Source organism: Coregonus clupeaformis, chromosome 13 (assembly GCF_020615455.1).
Source record: "Coregonus clupeaformis isolate EN_2021a chromosome 13, ASM2061545v1, whole genome shotgun sequence".
NCBI lineage: Eukaryota > Metazoa > Chordata > Actinopteri > Salmoniformes > Salmonidae > Coregonus > Coregonus clupeaformis.
In genome coordinates this window covers 53,336,519-53,353,757 of record NC_059204.1, presented here as the reverse complement: position 1 = coordinate 53,353,757, position 17,239 = coordinate 53,336,519, and the positions used below count along the sequence as shown (strand labels likewise).

At 41.7% G+C, this 17,239-nt stretch overlaps 1 protein-coding gene across 1 annotated transcript in view; it reads left to right on the top strand.

The window, feature by feature from the left end:
* The window catches only part of cblb (Cbl proto-oncogene B, E3 ubiquitin protein ligase), a 204,719-nt gene that overhangs the window by 118,627 nt on the left and 68,853 nt on the right, over positions 1-17,239 (top strand). The window contains exons 7-8 of the mRNA XM_041894588.2: positions 1,618-1,755; positions 7,772-7,859. Coding sequence (XP_041750522.2) covers positions 1,618-1,755; positions 7,772-7,859 — 226 coding nt within the window. The remainder of the gene's footprint in view (positions 1-1,617; positions 1,756-7,771; positions 7,860-17,239) is intronic.

Sequence of the window (17,239 nt, the reverse complement as noted above, 5' to 3'; positions counted from 1 at the left end):
GGATTGGGAGAATGTCATATGGTCAGATGAAACCAAAATAGAACTTTTTGGTAAAAACTCAACTCGTCGTGTTTGGAGGACAAAGAATGCTGAGTTGCATCCAAAGAACACCATACCTACTGTGAAGCATGGGGGTGGAAACATCATGCTTTGGGGCTGTTTTTCTGCAAAGGGACCAGGACGACTGATCCGTGTAAAGGAAAGAATGAATGGGGCCATGTATCGTGAGATTTTGAGTGAAAACCTCCTTCCATCAGCAAGGGCATTGAAGATGAAACGTGGCTGGGTCTTTCAGCATGACAATGATCCCTAACACACCGCCCGGGCAACGAAGGAGTGGCTTCGTAAGAAGCATTTCAAGGTCCTGGAGTGGCCTAGCCAGTTTCCAGATCTCAACCCCATAGAAAATCTTTGGAGGGAGTTGAAAGTCCGTGTTGCCCAGCGACAGCCCCAAAACCTCACTGCTCTAGAGGAGATCTGCATGGAGGAATGGGCCAAAATACCAGCAATAGTGTGTGAAAACCTTGTGAAGACTTACAGAAAACGTTTGACCTGTGTCATTGCCAACAAAGGGTATATAACAAAGTATTGAGAAACTTTTGTTATTGACCAAATACTTATTTTCCACCATAATTTGCAAATAAATTCATAAAAAATCCTACAATGTGATTTTCTGGAGAAAAAAAATCTCATTTTGTCTGTCATAGTTGACGTGTACCTATGATGAAAATTACAGGCCTCTCTCATCTTTTTAAGTGGGAGAACTTGCACAATTGGTGGCTGACTAAATACTTTTTTCCTCCACTGTAAGTCAACTTTGAATGAGACCGTAATTGAAACTGTACAGCCTATGGACTTTGTTTGATGTCAGGCTTCATTGGACACTACCTTTGATGGAAGACAAGTCAGCTGAAGGTGATTGGGCTGTATCACATAATGGGGTTTATCACATAATGTAGCCTGATGGAGACAGTTCAACCATTGATCAGAGTTATTCATCCTCTATCTTTTATGTCAAGCTGTTTCATTCTGTTTGTTCACACACAAACAGATCAGTTGATAGATTTAATTAATCCTGTGCCAAGAAGGGACTGTGTAATTAGGCTATACACCATCGTATGCGGTAGTCATTTGGGAGAACGAGTGAAGCAGCAGGGTAAAGTAAGCGGACAGGCTGGTTTTAATTCAGATAAAGTGTTTACCTTCTTCTTTACTAATAAAAGATAAATACACATATAAAATAATCTTTCAATTCATGGAGAATTAACGCAAAAAATGGCGACGCGTTCACTGGTTCAGACGCGGCCTGTTCTAATCAATGATAATCAAATCATATATCACCAAATAGAATGTGCTCAAAACGTGTAATTCCAATTTAACATATTTTTTGTTGTTGGTAAAACAGCAATTGTTTAGTGACGTGTGAATATCTGACCCAGAATGTTGTCAAATTATTAACTTTTGTGATGCTGTGTTCATGTTGAAATAATAAAGTATATTTTTTCAGTTCTTGAAAAACGGCCTTTTTGGAGATACAAGTTTTCCATCCGACAGCGACAATATTACTGTTAAATGTTTGATTTGTCTGACCTCCCTGTTCCCCATCTCTCATTCTAGCTACATCTTCAGACAAAGCTGCACACGACTGGGCCAGTGGGCCATTGGCTACGTCACCAACGACGGGAAAATCCTGCAGACCATCCCCCACAACAAGCCCCTCTTCCAGGCCCTCATCGACGGCTGCAGGGAAGGCTTGTACGTAAAAACCTGGGAATTAAGCATTGTATTTTTCTGTAGCACAAGTTGCATTCCATCTGAATTCTAATCAAATAAATCTAGAAGCGTTCAAGATATACTGAAAACATCCAAAATACATAATCTATACAGCTAAAAACAACAATGCAATGTCAAAACAAGTTGATTTATCAATTTACCTGATTTTGATAACCGTTAGGCTTTTTGTATAAAAAAGCTTAAATTACAGCTCAATTTGAGATAAATTTGAATTTGCGATTATTCGTGATTAAACACAGCAAATCCTGCGATTAAATTGATTAAATGTTTTTATCATTTGACAGCCCTAATTGAAATACATGCATATTTAATAATTTTATTTTAAATACTTATTTTCTGTGTATTTTAGTATTTTCACATATATTTTAGTATTTGTATTTATTATGGATCCCCAGTAGCTTTTCGGGTCCAGTAAAAATTATGGCAGTAATATACAGTGCATTATAATACAATTTTTTAACTATAAATACATTTTACAACAGATTTCACACTCTACTGCAACACACAATCCAGGTGTACGTGTGTGTACAGTTCATTCGGAAAGTATTCAGACCCCTTCACTTTTTCCACATTTTGTTACGTTACAGCCTTATTCTAAAATGGATTACATGATTTTTTTCCTCATCAATATACACACAATACACCATAATGACAAAGTGAAAGTAGGTTTTTAGACATTTTAGCTAATTTATTACAAATAAAAAACAAAATACCTTATTTACATCAGTATTCAGACCCTTTTGTATGAGACTCTATATTTAGCTCAGTTGCATCCTGCTTCCATTGATCATCCTTGAGATGTTTCTACAACTTTATTAGAGTCCACCTGTGGTAAATTCAATTAATTGGACATGATGTCGAAGGAAATGTCCATAGAGCTCCAAGACAGGATTGTGTCGAGGAACAGATCTGGGGAAGGATATCAAAACATTTCTGCAGCATTGAAGGTCCCCAAGAAAACAGTGGCCTCGATCATACTTAAATGGAAGAAATTTCGAACCACCAAGACTCTTCCTAGAGCTGACCGCCTGGCCAAACTGAGCAGTCGGGGGATAAGGGCCTTGGTCAGGGAGGTGACCAAGAACCTGATGGTCACTCTGACAGAGCTCCAGAGTTCCTCTGTGAAGATGGGAGAACCTTCCAGAAGTACAACCATCCCTGCAGCACTCCCCCAATCAGGCCTTTATGGTTGAGTGGCCAGCCGGAAGCCACTCCTCAGTAAAAGGCACATGACAGCCCGCTTGGAGTCCTAAAGGACTCTCAGACCATGCGAAACAAGATTCTCTGGTCTGATGAATCCAAGATTGAACTATTTTTGGCCTGAATGCCAAGCATCACGTCTGGAAGAAACCAGGCACCGTACATCACCTGGCAAATACCATCCCTATGGTGAAGCATGGTGGTGGCAGCATCAAGCTGTGGGGATGTTTTTCAGCGGCAGGGACTGGGAGACTAGTCAAGATCGAGGGAAAGATGAACGGAGCAGTACAGCGAGATGCTTGATGAAAACCTGCTCCAGAGCGCTCAGGACCTCAGACTGGGGCGAAGGTTCACCTTCCAACAGGACAATGACCCTAAGCACACAGCCAAGACAGTGGCTTTGAGACAAGTCTCTGAATGTCCTTGAGTGGCCCAGCCAGAGCCCAGACTTGAACCCGATCGAACATCTCTGGAGAGACCTGAAAATAGTTGTGCAGCGACACTCCCCATCCAACCTGACAGAGCTTGAGAGGATCTGCAGAGAAGAATGGGAGAAACTCCCCAAATACAGGTGTGCCAAGCTTCTAGCGTCATACCCAAGAGGACTCGAGGCTATAATCGCTGCCAAAGGTGCTTCAACAAAGTACTGAGTAAAGGGTCTGAATACTTATGTAAATGTCATATTTCAGTAAAAAAAATACATTAGTAAAAAAAAAAGAAAAAAAAAAAAGAAATCTTAGTCATTAAGGGGTATTGTGTGTAGATTCAACTACTTGCATTTTTCATATTTTTTTACATACCTACTTAGAAGTTCCATGGCAGTTATTATTCAACAGTAGGAAATTACAAATCACACTCACTAACTATAGGTCGTTATCGATAAAACGTCACAATAAGGTGCAGACCATTCGATTTGGCTGCTGGGGTGCAAGGAGACCCCCAGCTCTGCTAAAACCATTGACACGTATTTCAAGGGATTGTTAAATAAATGTTATAACTATTTGGTTTTAATATCATCACCTCTTGAAGAGCATAGTCAGAACAACACATTTCCGATTATTACACATTTAGCTCTATCATCAGAGTTATACAGCTAGTAACTGCATGCTTTTGTTGATCAGTAAACATCAGTGTAATTTCAAATACGTGTAGGTTAGCCTATCCATTTGGCTTGTAGCTAGCTAGCAAAGCAAACAACGTGTAATTTAGCTTGCTTCATCAGAGATTTAAAGAGCTTGACATTGGCAAGGCCTTTGTCCTGGTAAAGTTGTCAGTCGGACTTCTGTCATCACCACTATATATGGCAAGCAAATCAAACAATATTTCTATATAGCCATGTAGTTTCTCCCCTGAAAGTTAGCTTGTTAACTATTGACGTGGGTCCGGTTTCCCAAAAGCATCTTAAGGCTAATAAGTTCATCGTTAGATCCTTCTTAGGAGCATTGTTAAATCTCCAAGCTGTTTCCCAAAACCATTGTTATTAATGTTGCACTTGAAAACGTTCGTAATCTAACGCTTGCCTCTGACCAGCTAAGTGCGTCATTAGATGCTTTTCTGTGCTCCCTCGTCACTTTATACACATAAGATCTCCGCAAAACATAGAATCACATGGTTTATCTGTCTCTATGTGACCACAATAACTTCTGAGCAAAGGTGACTACAAATAAAAAGTTGCCAATGTCTTTGCAATTGATACAAACAAGCGACTAGGGCTGGGTGGTATACAGTATTTTACGATATACCGGTATTGATGCACGGACCGGTTTGGTTTGTTAAATGTGATACGCCGTGTGTAACGTCAATTTTTATAGTTTATTTTGCTACTTGAGTCATCTCTCTCCTCTCTCTCTTTCTCCATGACACTTTCCTCACAGACCTAGCCCCGCCCCCTGTCACTCAAGGACCGCATTTGTTGTTCCTCGGACCACGATACACTTGCATTCAGTCTCTGAATGTTCAGAGATAATAGACAGCGGGTAGCAGCAGGGGAGGGGATGGGAGGGGGGGGGGGGGTGTCAATGTAAATAGTCTGGCTGGCCATTTGATTAATTGTTCAGCAGTCTTATGGCTTGGGGTTATTTATTTATTTTTATTTTACCTTTATTTAACTAGGCAAGTCAGTTAAGAACAAATTCTTATTTACAATGACGGCCTACACCGGCCAAACCCGGACGACGCTGGGCCAATTGTGCGCCGCCCTATGGGACTCCCAATCACGGCCGGTTCGGTACAGCCTGGAATCGAACCAGGGGGTCTGTAGTGACACCTCAAAGCACTGAGATGCAGTGCTTTAGAACGCTGCGCCACTCGGGAGCTGTTAAGGAGTGTTTAGGCCCTAGACTTGGCGCTCCGGTACCGCTTGTCGTGCGATAGCAGAGAGAACAGTCTATGACTTGGGCGACTGAAGTCTTTGACAATTTTTGGGGGTTTCCTCTGACACCGTCTAGTGTATATTAGGTCCTGGATGGCAGGAAGCTTGGCCCCAGTGATGTACTGGGCCGTACGCACTACCCTCTGTAGCGCAGAGCAGTTGTCATACCAGGCGGTGATGCAACCGGTCAGGATGCTCTCGATGGTGCAGCTTTTTAACCTTTTGAGGATCTGGGGACCCTTGCCAAATCTTTTCAGTCTCCTGAGGGGGAAAAGGTGTTGTCGTGCCCTTTTCAAGACTGTCTTGGTGTGTTTGGACCATGATAGATTGTTGGTGATGTGGACACCAAGGAACTTCAAACTCTCAACCCGCTCCACTACAGCCCCGTCAATGCCCGAGTTTTCCTATAGTCCACGATCAGCTCCTTTGTCTTGCTCACATTGAGGGAGAGGTTGTTGTCCTGGCACCACACTGCCAGGTCACTGACCTCCTCCATATAGGCTGTCTCATCGTTGTCGGTGATCAGGCCTAACACTGTTGTGTCGTCAGCAAACTTAATGATGGTGTTGGAGTCGTGTTTGGCCACGCAGTCGTGGGTGAACAGGGAGTACATGAGGGGACTAAGCACACACTCCTGAGGTGCCCCAGTGTTGAGGATCAGCATGGCAGACGTGATCAAGCAAGGAGGTTGGCAGAGCCAAGCACAAGCTAGTGAGATCCTATTGGCCCATTCTAGCATGCATCTGCATATTTCCGTTAGAGAACGCCTACTCTGTGAAGTGCGCGTGTGCAATAACTCAATTCGCCTTTGCACTCCTTCTAAACAACAATTTTTTTTTTACAACTTTGGCAAAGGGTAAAGGGTACAAAACTTAGTCCACTCTGTTCTAGCATATTCTAGTTTTGGGAACAGAAAACTGTATTGAGATCAAATGTTTGATCGATGAGAAAACTTGCAGAATGTCGGTCAAAATCCATCTCCTTCCATCTTCTTCCACTGCCGGCCACTGGTGCTGTAATTTCTAACCGGTTCACCCGATATGGATGATAATAACCTAAGATTAAAGCTGACAGTCTGCACTTTAACCTCATAGTCATTGTATCATTTCAAATCCAACGTGCTGCAGTACAGAGACAAAACAACAACAAAAATTGTCACTGTCCCAATACTTTTGGAGCTCACTGTATAACTCTGATAGAGCTAAATGTGTGCAATTGTTTTGCATGGAATAATCTGCATTTTGTAGTTCTGACTATGCTCTTCAAGAGGTGATGATATTACAAACGAATAGTTAACATTTATTTAACAATCCCTTGAAAACAGCACGCAGTTGTCAATGGTTTTAGTGGAGCAGGGAGTCTCCTTGCCTCCCAGCAGGTAAATCGATTGCTCTGCACCTTATTGTGAAGTTTTATTGATAACGACCTATAACATTTTACATTTTTACATTTTAGTCATTTAGCAGACGCTCTTATCCAGAGAGACTTACATGAGCAATTAGGGTTAAGTGCCTTGCTTAAGGGCACATCTACAGATTTTTCACCTAGTCGGCTCGGGGATTAGAACCAGCGACCTTTCGGTTATTGGCACAACGCTCTTACCCACTAAGCTACCTGCCGCCCTAAAGTGTCAGAAATAAGTGAAAGATTTAATGTGACTGCTAAAGCAAGTCACACTAATGAAGGCAGTTTAACGGATCAATAATCCAGGCTGTAATCCCTCGATCCTCTCTCGTCTCTGTTTTAATAGGGAGAAGAACTGAGATGTAGCAATTTACTCACTTTTTTATTTCCTCTCTGTCTTGACTGCTCAAGCGACGAGGGATGATTACCTCTGTAAATGTCGTTTGATCTCTCTCTCCACACTTGCGTGGTTTCGGTTCAGAGCGCCATTGGGAGACGAGCAAAGGTGGCCCACTTCTGCAAATATTCTAATGGAGGATTCCTGGGATACAGTTATGCATGAAAGCACATTAGGCTCACTGCCTGTCTGTCGGTGGACAAGGCAGTCAGACCATGGGGACTCAATTTGGAGGTAGCACTTAATTTGAAGTGCACAGCCATTACACTCTTCCTAGTGCTGTCATAAGAAAGCTATCGGGGTAAAATACAAATTGCAGAAACAAATGACCTACAAATGCATTCATGTGCCATGCTCCATGAAACGTATTGAAAAAGTATTCTGTGTCATGACAATGCCCAGTCTCTTTTAAAGTGGTCCTAATTTGAGATGCCATGCAATGTCATTTGTATGACTGTGTTATGAAGATGTTTGACAATGGATGTTAAAGTGTAACTAAATTTAGCTTGTTGTGCCTTCTGTGACATCTCTGTGTCATTCTTAGTTTTTGTCAGCAATCTGTGAGGAATGCTGTAATATCTAAGCTGTCTCTCTTCTGTCCTCAGTTACTTGTTTCCTGACGGACGCAGCTACAACCCTGACCTCACAGGCTTGTGTGAACCCACTACCCATGATCACATTAAAGTCACACAGGTCAGTGTGTGTGTGTGTGAGAGAGAGAGAGAGAGAGAGAGGGAGAGAGAAAGAAAAAAAAATATGGTTATGTCTGCAACTGCAGTCTGTGTGTATGCAGGGGCGCAACTTTCACTAGGGACAGGGAGACGGGACGGGGGGGTCATGTCCCCCCCATATTCTGAAATTGCATTTTTGTCCCCCCCCCCAGTTTTATAATTTCACTGTGATACAAAAAGTGGCGCCGATGTGCTTTAGGACCATTGTTTTCTAAAGCCAGTGTGGCATGTTGAATTTGTTTTCTTCCGATGAATTTGTCTCTAGCGTTTGAATGGTTTGGGCTATTTATATATTATGAACCCATCACTGAAGCTAACACTTTTTTTGACAAAATCGCACACAATGACTGGGGGAAATAAATGGAATGCAATTGTGATCTTCTTCCTATGAATTTGGCTGTAGCGTTGGAACGGGCTATTTAAGCAATAAGGCACAAGATGGAGTGCTTTATCCTGAATACAGTTACAGGTAAATGGCATTGTCCAGCCCGATGTGAAAGCGGAGGGCCAGTAAACCAATTTACCTGTGACTGTATTCATGAAACAGCACTGACTCACGTGCCTTATTGCTTTTATAAAACATTTACCACCATATTAAAACAACAATGAATGACACATGTTCATTAAAAACTTTTGATTTTTGATAAGTAAATTCATACAATTTCATTATTCCACCAGAGGACATAGTCCGGACAGAATCTGGTATTTAGTTTGTTTGGTCATGTTGCTACAGACACACTCCAGTCATTAATTATTTTTGCATGTTAAAGGACTGGTCGTCCATTCTAACGAAAGTGGTTGCTATGCAGGCTGACAAACGTTCTTTTCACTTCCTAGCTAGCTTGTCAACTTCAGCTAACTCCGTCACGTCAAACATTCCACCTGGAATGACAGTCCACTAGCTGCACACTTATGGAGGTCAAATTCTTATGGAGGTCAAATTCTTATGGAGGTGCAGTGATAATTCAGATGGAACTGTTAGTAGGCATAGTGCGCCTGTGACGGACAATACAGCTCAGCTTGGAACGTTGCTCCTCCAATCAGCATCCAGGATCCAAACAACCAGTTTTATAATGGCAATTATGATCCCAACCCTGAAAGCTAAGACTCTCAGGAACATACAGTGCCGTGAAAAAGTATTTGATCCCTTTCAGATTTGTGCATATTTTTGACACTGAATGTTATCAGATCTTCAACCCAAACCTAATATTAGATAAAGAGAAACTGAGTGAACAAATAACACAAAATGTTGATACTTATTTCATTTATTTAATTAACAAAAGTATGCAACACCCAATACCCCTGTGTGAGTAAGTAATTGCCCCCTTACACTCAATAACTGGTTATGTCACCTTTAACTGCAATGACTGCAGCCAAATGCTTCCTGTAGTTGTTGATCAGTCTCTCACATCGCTGTGGAGGAATTTTGGCCCACTCTTCCATGCAGAACTGCTTTAACTCGGTGACATTTATGGGTTTCCTGAACTTTCCAATTATTGTCTGATGCATTTCAATCACTTCAAAGCATACTTCATTTGGCATTACCTGATTTGACATAAGGCCAGATTCAAAATGTTCATAAAATACTTTTTACACATTCGTTTCGGATACCCCCAAGAGTCCTAAAATAGAGAAGAAGATTAGTCTGATGGTCCATGTTATCACTATCTTAAAACAAGGAAGTAATATAATAAAGAAAACACTTAGTATTCCGAGGAATTCACTGTACTTCAACATTGTAAAGGTCTACCACATCTACTTCTGGCTCTCATCATCCCTTAAAAAGTGGTTATCAATCAGAGCTTGTCAAATCTGATAGACCAACATCAATAACTCCTCCTTCAGATAAAGGCCTATGTAACTTCTGTTCTGAGCACATCATTTGATCGATCATATGCTGAGGTTATGAAACTATATCTTGTTCAAGTTGAGCTAACGTAACCAAAAAACTATGGATGGGGCAAACTCACCATGTTCAAAATTACATGACCAAAATCAACTCAAGGACTTGGTTTGAAGTTACTTGGACGTGATTAGGCCACAACTTTTGAACGTGGTGAGCTTGCCCCTATCACCCTTAGTTTTTTGGTTATTTTGGCTACAGTTCACTCAAGTTGGCAGTGGCGTTTGAAACAAATCTGAACCATGGATGACTGTCTATCCTGGCCCCATAGATGACTTTCTGGGTAAATGAAAAAATGGGGAGAAAGTAAGGAACTTGTCTGTCGGTCCTGCGTTAAAGAAGATTGTGATAAATAAAAAAGTATACCAGTTTTTAATTTAAGGACCAAAAATTGACAGCTGTGCCATACAGATTGCAAAATAGTTGGGAAGAGATTTTCGATGTACCGATTCCATGGCACATGGTTTATGAACAGATACACAAAACAACGCCGGATTCAAAACTTAGAGTTTTTCAATTTAGATTATTCTACAAAATTCTTGCAACCAACAGAATGTTATATCAAGGATACAACCATCTCAGCTCTGCAGATTTTACCTGCGAAGAGACAGAATCATTAGATCATTTGTGTTGGTACTGTCTATATGTAGCTTGTTTTTGGTCGCAGGTTCAGGAATGGCTGAAGAATTGCAACATTTACCTGGAGTTAACTCTGCAAATAGCACTGTTGGGTGATCTGAAAAGTCATATTCAATCGATCAATAATATAATAATACTCTTAGCAAAAATGTTTATCTTTAATTTACAATCTGTGGAAACTATGAGAATACAAAAGGGTCAAAACTTTTGTGAAACATCACAGCACAGTTGAAAAATATATGGCAAATAAAAATCAAAACTGGATGGTCTTCAGAGATAGATGGGAGAGGTTGAGGGTAGACATCAACACTATGAAATAACACCAAAAAAGTGTTAAAGAAATCAAAATATATTTTATATTTGAGATTCTTCAAAGTAGCCACCCTTTGCCTTGATGACAGCTTTGCACACTCTTGGCATTCTCTCAACCAGCTGCATGAGGTAGTCACCTGGAATGCATTTCAATTAACAGGTGTGCCTTGTTAAAAGTTAATGTGTGGAATTTCTTTACTTCTTAATGCGTTTGAGCCAATCAGTTGTGTTGTGACAAGGTAGGGGGTTATACAGAAAATAGCCCTATGTGGTAAAAGACCAAGTCCATATTATGGCAAAAATAGCTCAAATAAGCAAAGAGAAACGACAGTCCATCAATACTTTAAGACATGAAGGTCAGTCAATACGGACCATTTAAAGAACTTTGAAAGTTTCTTCAAGTGCAGTCGCAAAAACCATCAAGCGCTATGATCAAACTGGCTCTCATGAGGACCGCCACAGGAATGGAAGACCCATAGTTACCTCTGCTGCAGAGGATAAGTTCATTAGCGTTAGCAGCATCAGAAATTGTAGCCCAAATAAATGCTTCACAGAGTTCAAGTCACAGACACATCTCAACATCAACTGTTCAGAGGGGACTGTGTGAATCAGGCCTTCATGGTCGAATTGCTGCAAAGAAACCACTACTAAAGGACACCAATAATAAGAAGAGACCTGCTTGGGCCAAGAAACACGAGCAATGGACATTAGACCGGTGGTAATTTGTCCTTTGGTCTGGAGTCCAAATTTGAGATTTTTGGTTCCAATCGCCATGGCTTTGTGAGACGCGGTATGGGTGAACGGATGATTTCCGCATGTGTATTTCTCACCATAAAGCATGGAGGAGGAGGTGTTATGGTGTGGGGGTGCTTTGCTGGTGACACTGTCTGTGATTTATTTAAAATTCAAAGCACACTTAACCAGCATGGCTACCACAGCATTCTGCAGCGATACACCATCCCATCTGGTTTGGGCTTAGTGGGACTATCATTTGAGAGTGATGGAGTGCTATATCAGATGACCTGGCCTCCACAATCCCCCGACCTCAACCCAATTTTGATGGTTTAGGATGTGTCGGACGGCAGAGTGAAGGAAAAACAGCCAACAAGTGCTCAGCATATGTGGGAACTCCTTCAAGTCTGTTGGAAAAGCATTCCAGGTGAAGCTGGTTGAGAGAATGCCAAGAGTGTGCAAAGCTGTCATCAAGGCAAAGAGTGGCTTCTTTGAAGAATCTCAAATATAAAATTTATTTTCATTTGTTTAACACTTTTTTGATACTACATTATTCCATATGTGTTATTTCATAGTTTTGATGTCTTCCCTATTATTCTACAATGTAGAAAATAGTAAAAATAAAGAAAACCCCTTTAATGAGTAGGTGTGTCCTAACTTTTGACTGGTACTATATATATATATATATATATATATATATATATATATATATATATATATATATATATATATTTATAAAATGTTGTATATATGGGAGATTGGAAATGATGCAGACAATGAAGCCACAATCTATATGCAATATTAAAGCTGAAAAGGTTAAGATATCTAACTATATATTCATAGAAACTTGAAATAATGTCTGGCTAACTAAGTTTGATGATGTTTTATATAGAGAAAGTCTACATAAAAAAAACATAAAGTCTTGCTTTTTTTAGGAGTTCAATTACCTTTGCTCTAGTTCGGTCTTTTATCTGTCAATTAAACATTTTTAATAATGATCTCTTACCTAGCTTGATGACTGTGGTAATTTTTGCTTAATTTGCAGTTCTAATAAGAACTGGTAAGAAGGGCCATGGGTCAATGGCTCCTTAACAGCTTCTACCCCCAAGCCATAAGAATATCCTACCAACGGGACATAAAAAACTGTAATATCTTATGTTTTACTGAGTCGTGGCTGAACGACGACACAGATAATATAGAGCTGGCGGGTTTTTCCATTCATCGGCAGGACAGATAAGCTACGTCTGATAAGACGAGGGGCGGGGTGTGTGTCTATTTGTCAATAACAGCTGGTGCGCAATGTCTAATATTAAATACGTCTCGAGGTATTGCTCGCCTGAGGTAGAGTGCCTTATGATAAGCTGTAGACCACACTATCTACCAAGAGACTTCTCATCTATATTATTCATAACAGTCTATTTACCACCACAAACCGATGCTGGCACTAAGACCACATTCAATGAGCTGTATAAGGCCATAAGCAAACAAGAAGATGCTCATACAGAAGCGGCTCTCCTAGTGGCCGGGGACTTTAATGAAGGCAAACTTACTTCAGTTTTACCTCATTTCTACCAGCATGTCACATGTGCAACCAGAGGGAAAAGAAACTCTAGACCACCTTTAATCCACACACAGAGACGCATACAAAGCTCTCCCTCACCCTCCATTTGGCAAATCTGACCATAATTCTATCCTCCTGATTCCTGCTTACAAGCAAAAACTAAAGCAGGAAGTACATTTACATTTTAGTCATTTAGCAGACGCTCTTATCCAGAGCGACTTACAGTTAGTGCATACATTATTTAAATTTTTTCATACCCCCTGTGGGAATCGAACCCACAACCCTGGCGTTGCAAACACCATGCTCTATCAACTGAGCTACATCCCTGCCGGCCATTCCCTCCCCTACCCTGGACGACGCTGGGCCAATTGCGCGCCGCCCCATGGGTCTCCCGGTCGCGGCCGGCTACAACAGAGCCTGGATTCGAACCAGGATCTCTAGTGGCACAGCTAGCACTGCGATGCAGTGCCTTAGACCACTGCGCCACTCGGGATACCTACCAGTGACTCTCTCAATACGGAAGTGGTCAGATGACGCAGATGCTATGCTACAGGACTCCTGGAATATGTTCCGGGATTCATCCAATGGCATTGAGGAATATACCACCTCAGTCATTTGCTTCATCAGTAAGTGCATTGACGATGTCATCCCCACAGTGACATATCCCAACCAGAAGCCATGTATTACAGGCAACATCTGCATTTAGCTAAAGGCTAGAGCTGCCGCTTTCAAGGAGCGGGACACTAATCTGGACGCTCATAAGAAATCCCGCTTCACCCTCAGACAAGCCATCAAACAGGCAAAGCGTCAATACAGGATTAAGATTGAATCCAACTACATCGGCTCTGACGCTCGTCAGACGTGGCAGGGCATGAAAACTATTACGGACTACAAAGGGAAACCCAGCCGCGAGCTACCCAGTGACGCGAGCCTACCAGACGAGCTAAATGTATTTTATGCTCGCTTCGAGGCAAGCAGCACTGAAGCATGCATGAAAGCACCAGCTGTTCCGGACGACTGTGTGATAACACACTCCGTAGCCGATGTGAGCAAGACCTTTAAACAGGTCAACCTTTACAAAGCCGCGGGGCCAGACGGATTACCAGGACTTGTACTCAAAGCATGCACGGACCAACTGGCAAGTGTCTTCACTGACATTTTCAACCTCTCCCTGACCGAGTCCGTAATACCTACATGTTTCAAGCAGACCACCATAGTCCCTGTGCCCAAGGAAGCGAAGGTAACCTGCCTAAATGATTACAGCCTATAGGGAGGAGGTTAGAGACCTGGCAGTGTGGTATCAGGTCAACAACCTCTCCCTCAATGTGAGCAAGACACAGCAGCTGATAATGGACTACATTCACATCGACGGGGCTATAGTGGAGCGGGTCGAGAGTTTCAAGTTCCTTGGTGTCCACATCAACAATGAACTATCATGGTCCAAACACACCAAGACAGTCGTGAAGAGGGCACAACAAAACCTTTTCCCCCCCAGGAGACTGAAAAGATTTGGCATGGGTCCCCAGATCCTCAAAAAGTTATACAGCTGCACCATCGAGAGCATCCTGACCGGTTGCATCACCGCCTGGTATAGCAACTGCTCAGCATCTGACCATAAGGCACTACCGAGGGTAATGCGTACGGCCCAGTACATCACTGGGGCCAAGCTTCCTGCCATCCAGGACCTACAGTTGAAGTCGGAAGTTTACATACACTTAGGTTGGAGTCATTACAACTCGTTTTTCAACCACTCAACAAATGTCTTGTTAACAAACTATAGTTTTGGCAAGTCGGTTAGGACATCTACTTTGTGCATGACACAAACAATTGTTTACAGACAGATTATTTCACTTATAATTCACTGTATCACAATTCCAGTGGGTCAGAAGTTTAAGTACAGTAAGTTGACTGTGCCTTTAAACAGCTTGGAAAATTCCAGAAAATGATGTCATGGCTTTAGAAGCTTCTGATAGGCTAATTGATGTCATTTGAGTCAATTGGAGGTGTACCTGTGGATGTATTTCAAGGCCTACCTTCAAACTCAGTGCCTCTTTGCTTGACATCATGGGAAAATCAAAAGAAATCAGCCAAGACCTCAGAAAAAAAATTGTAGACCTCCACAAGTCTGGTTCATCCTTGGGAGCAATTTCCAAACGCCTGAAGGTACCACGTTCATATGTACAAACAATAGTACGCAAGTATAAACACCATGGGACCACGCAGCCGTCATACCGCTCAGGAAGGAGACACGTTCTGTCTCCTAGAGATGAACGTACTTTGGTGCAAAAAGTGCAAATCAATCCCAGAACAACAGCAAAGGACCTTGTGAAGATGCTGGAGGAAACAGGTACAAAAGTATCTATATCCACAGTAAAACGAGTCCTATATCGACATAACCTGAAAGGCCGCTCAGCAAGGAAGAAGCCACTGCTCCAAAACCGCCATAAAAAAGCCAGCCTACGGTTTGCAACTGCACATGGGGACAAAGATCATACTTTTTGGAGAAATTTCCTCTGGTCTGATGAAACAAAAATAGAACTGTTTGGCCATAATGACCATCGTTATGTTTGGAGGAAAAAGGGGGTGCTTGCAAGCTGAAGAACACCATCCCAACCGTGAAGCACAGGGGTGGCAGCATCATGCTGTGGGAGTGCTTTGCTCCAGGAGGGACTGGTGCACTTCACAAAATAGATGGTATCATAAGGAAGGAAAATTATGTGGATATATTGAAGCAACATCTTAAGACATCAGTCAGGAAGTTAAAGCTTGGTCGCAAATAGGTCTTCCAAATGGACAACGACCCCAAGCATACTTCCAAAGTTGTGTCAAACTGGCTTAAGGACAACAAAGTCAAGGTATTGGAGTGGCCATCACAAACCCTGACCTCAATCCTATAGAAAATGTGTGGGCAGAACTGAAAAAGCGTGTGCGAGCAAGGAGGCCTACAAACCTGACTCAGTTATACCGGCACTGTCAGGAGGAATGGGCCAAAATTCACCCAACTTATTGTGGGAAGCTTGTGGAGGGCTACCCGAAACGTTTGACCAAGTTAAACAATTTAAAGGCAATGCTACCGAATACTAATTGAGTGTATGTAAACTTCTGACCCACTGGGAATGTGATGAAAGAAATAAAAGCTGAAATAAATCATTCTCTCTAGTATTATTGTGACATTTCACATTCTTAAAATAAAGTGGTGATCCTAACTGACCTAAAACAGGGAATTTTTACTGGGATTAAATGTCAGGAATTGTAAAAAAATAATTGAGTTTAAATGTGTTTGGCTAAGGTGTATGTAAACTTCTGACTTCAACTGTATATACTAGCTGGTGTCAGAGGAAAGCCCACAAAATTGTCAAAGACTCCAGTCACCCAAGTCATAGACTGTTCTCTGCTACCGCACGGCAAGCGGTACCGGAGCGCCTAGTCTAGTACCAAAAGGCTACTGAACAGCTTCTACCCCCAAGCCAGAAGACTGCTGAACAATTAATCAAATGGCCACCCAGATTATTTACATTGACCCCCCCCATTTGTTTTTACACTGCTTCTACCCACTGTCTATTATCTAAGCATAGTCACTTTACCCCTACCTACATGTACAAATGACCTCGACTAACCTGTACCCTCGCACATTGAATCGGTACCGGTAACCCCTGTATATAGCCTCTATATTTTTATTTTATTGTTACTTATCTTTTTATTTAGTTTATTTGTCAAATATTTTCTTAACTCTTTCTTGTACTGCATTGTTGGTTAAGGGCTTGTAAGTAAGCAGTTCACGGTAAGGTCTACACCTGTTTTATTCGGCGCATGTGACAAATAAAGTTTGATTTGATAAGACTGCTGAACAATTAATCAAATGGCCACCCGGACTATTTACATTGACCCCCTCCCCCCCACCTTTGTTTTTACACTGCTGCTACTCGCTGTTTATTATCTGTGCATAGTCACTTTACAAATGACCTCGACTAACCTGTACCCCCGCACATTGACTTGGTACCGGTACCCACTGTATATAGTCTCGTTATGGTTAGGAATGTTCTTGTGTTACTTTTTGATTTTATTGTATTTTTTTTACTTTAGTTTATTTAGTAAATATTTTCTTAACTCTATTTCTTGAACTGCATTGTTGGTTAAGGGCTCGTAAGTAAGCATTTCACGGTAAGGTCTACACCTGTTGTATTCGGCGCTTGTG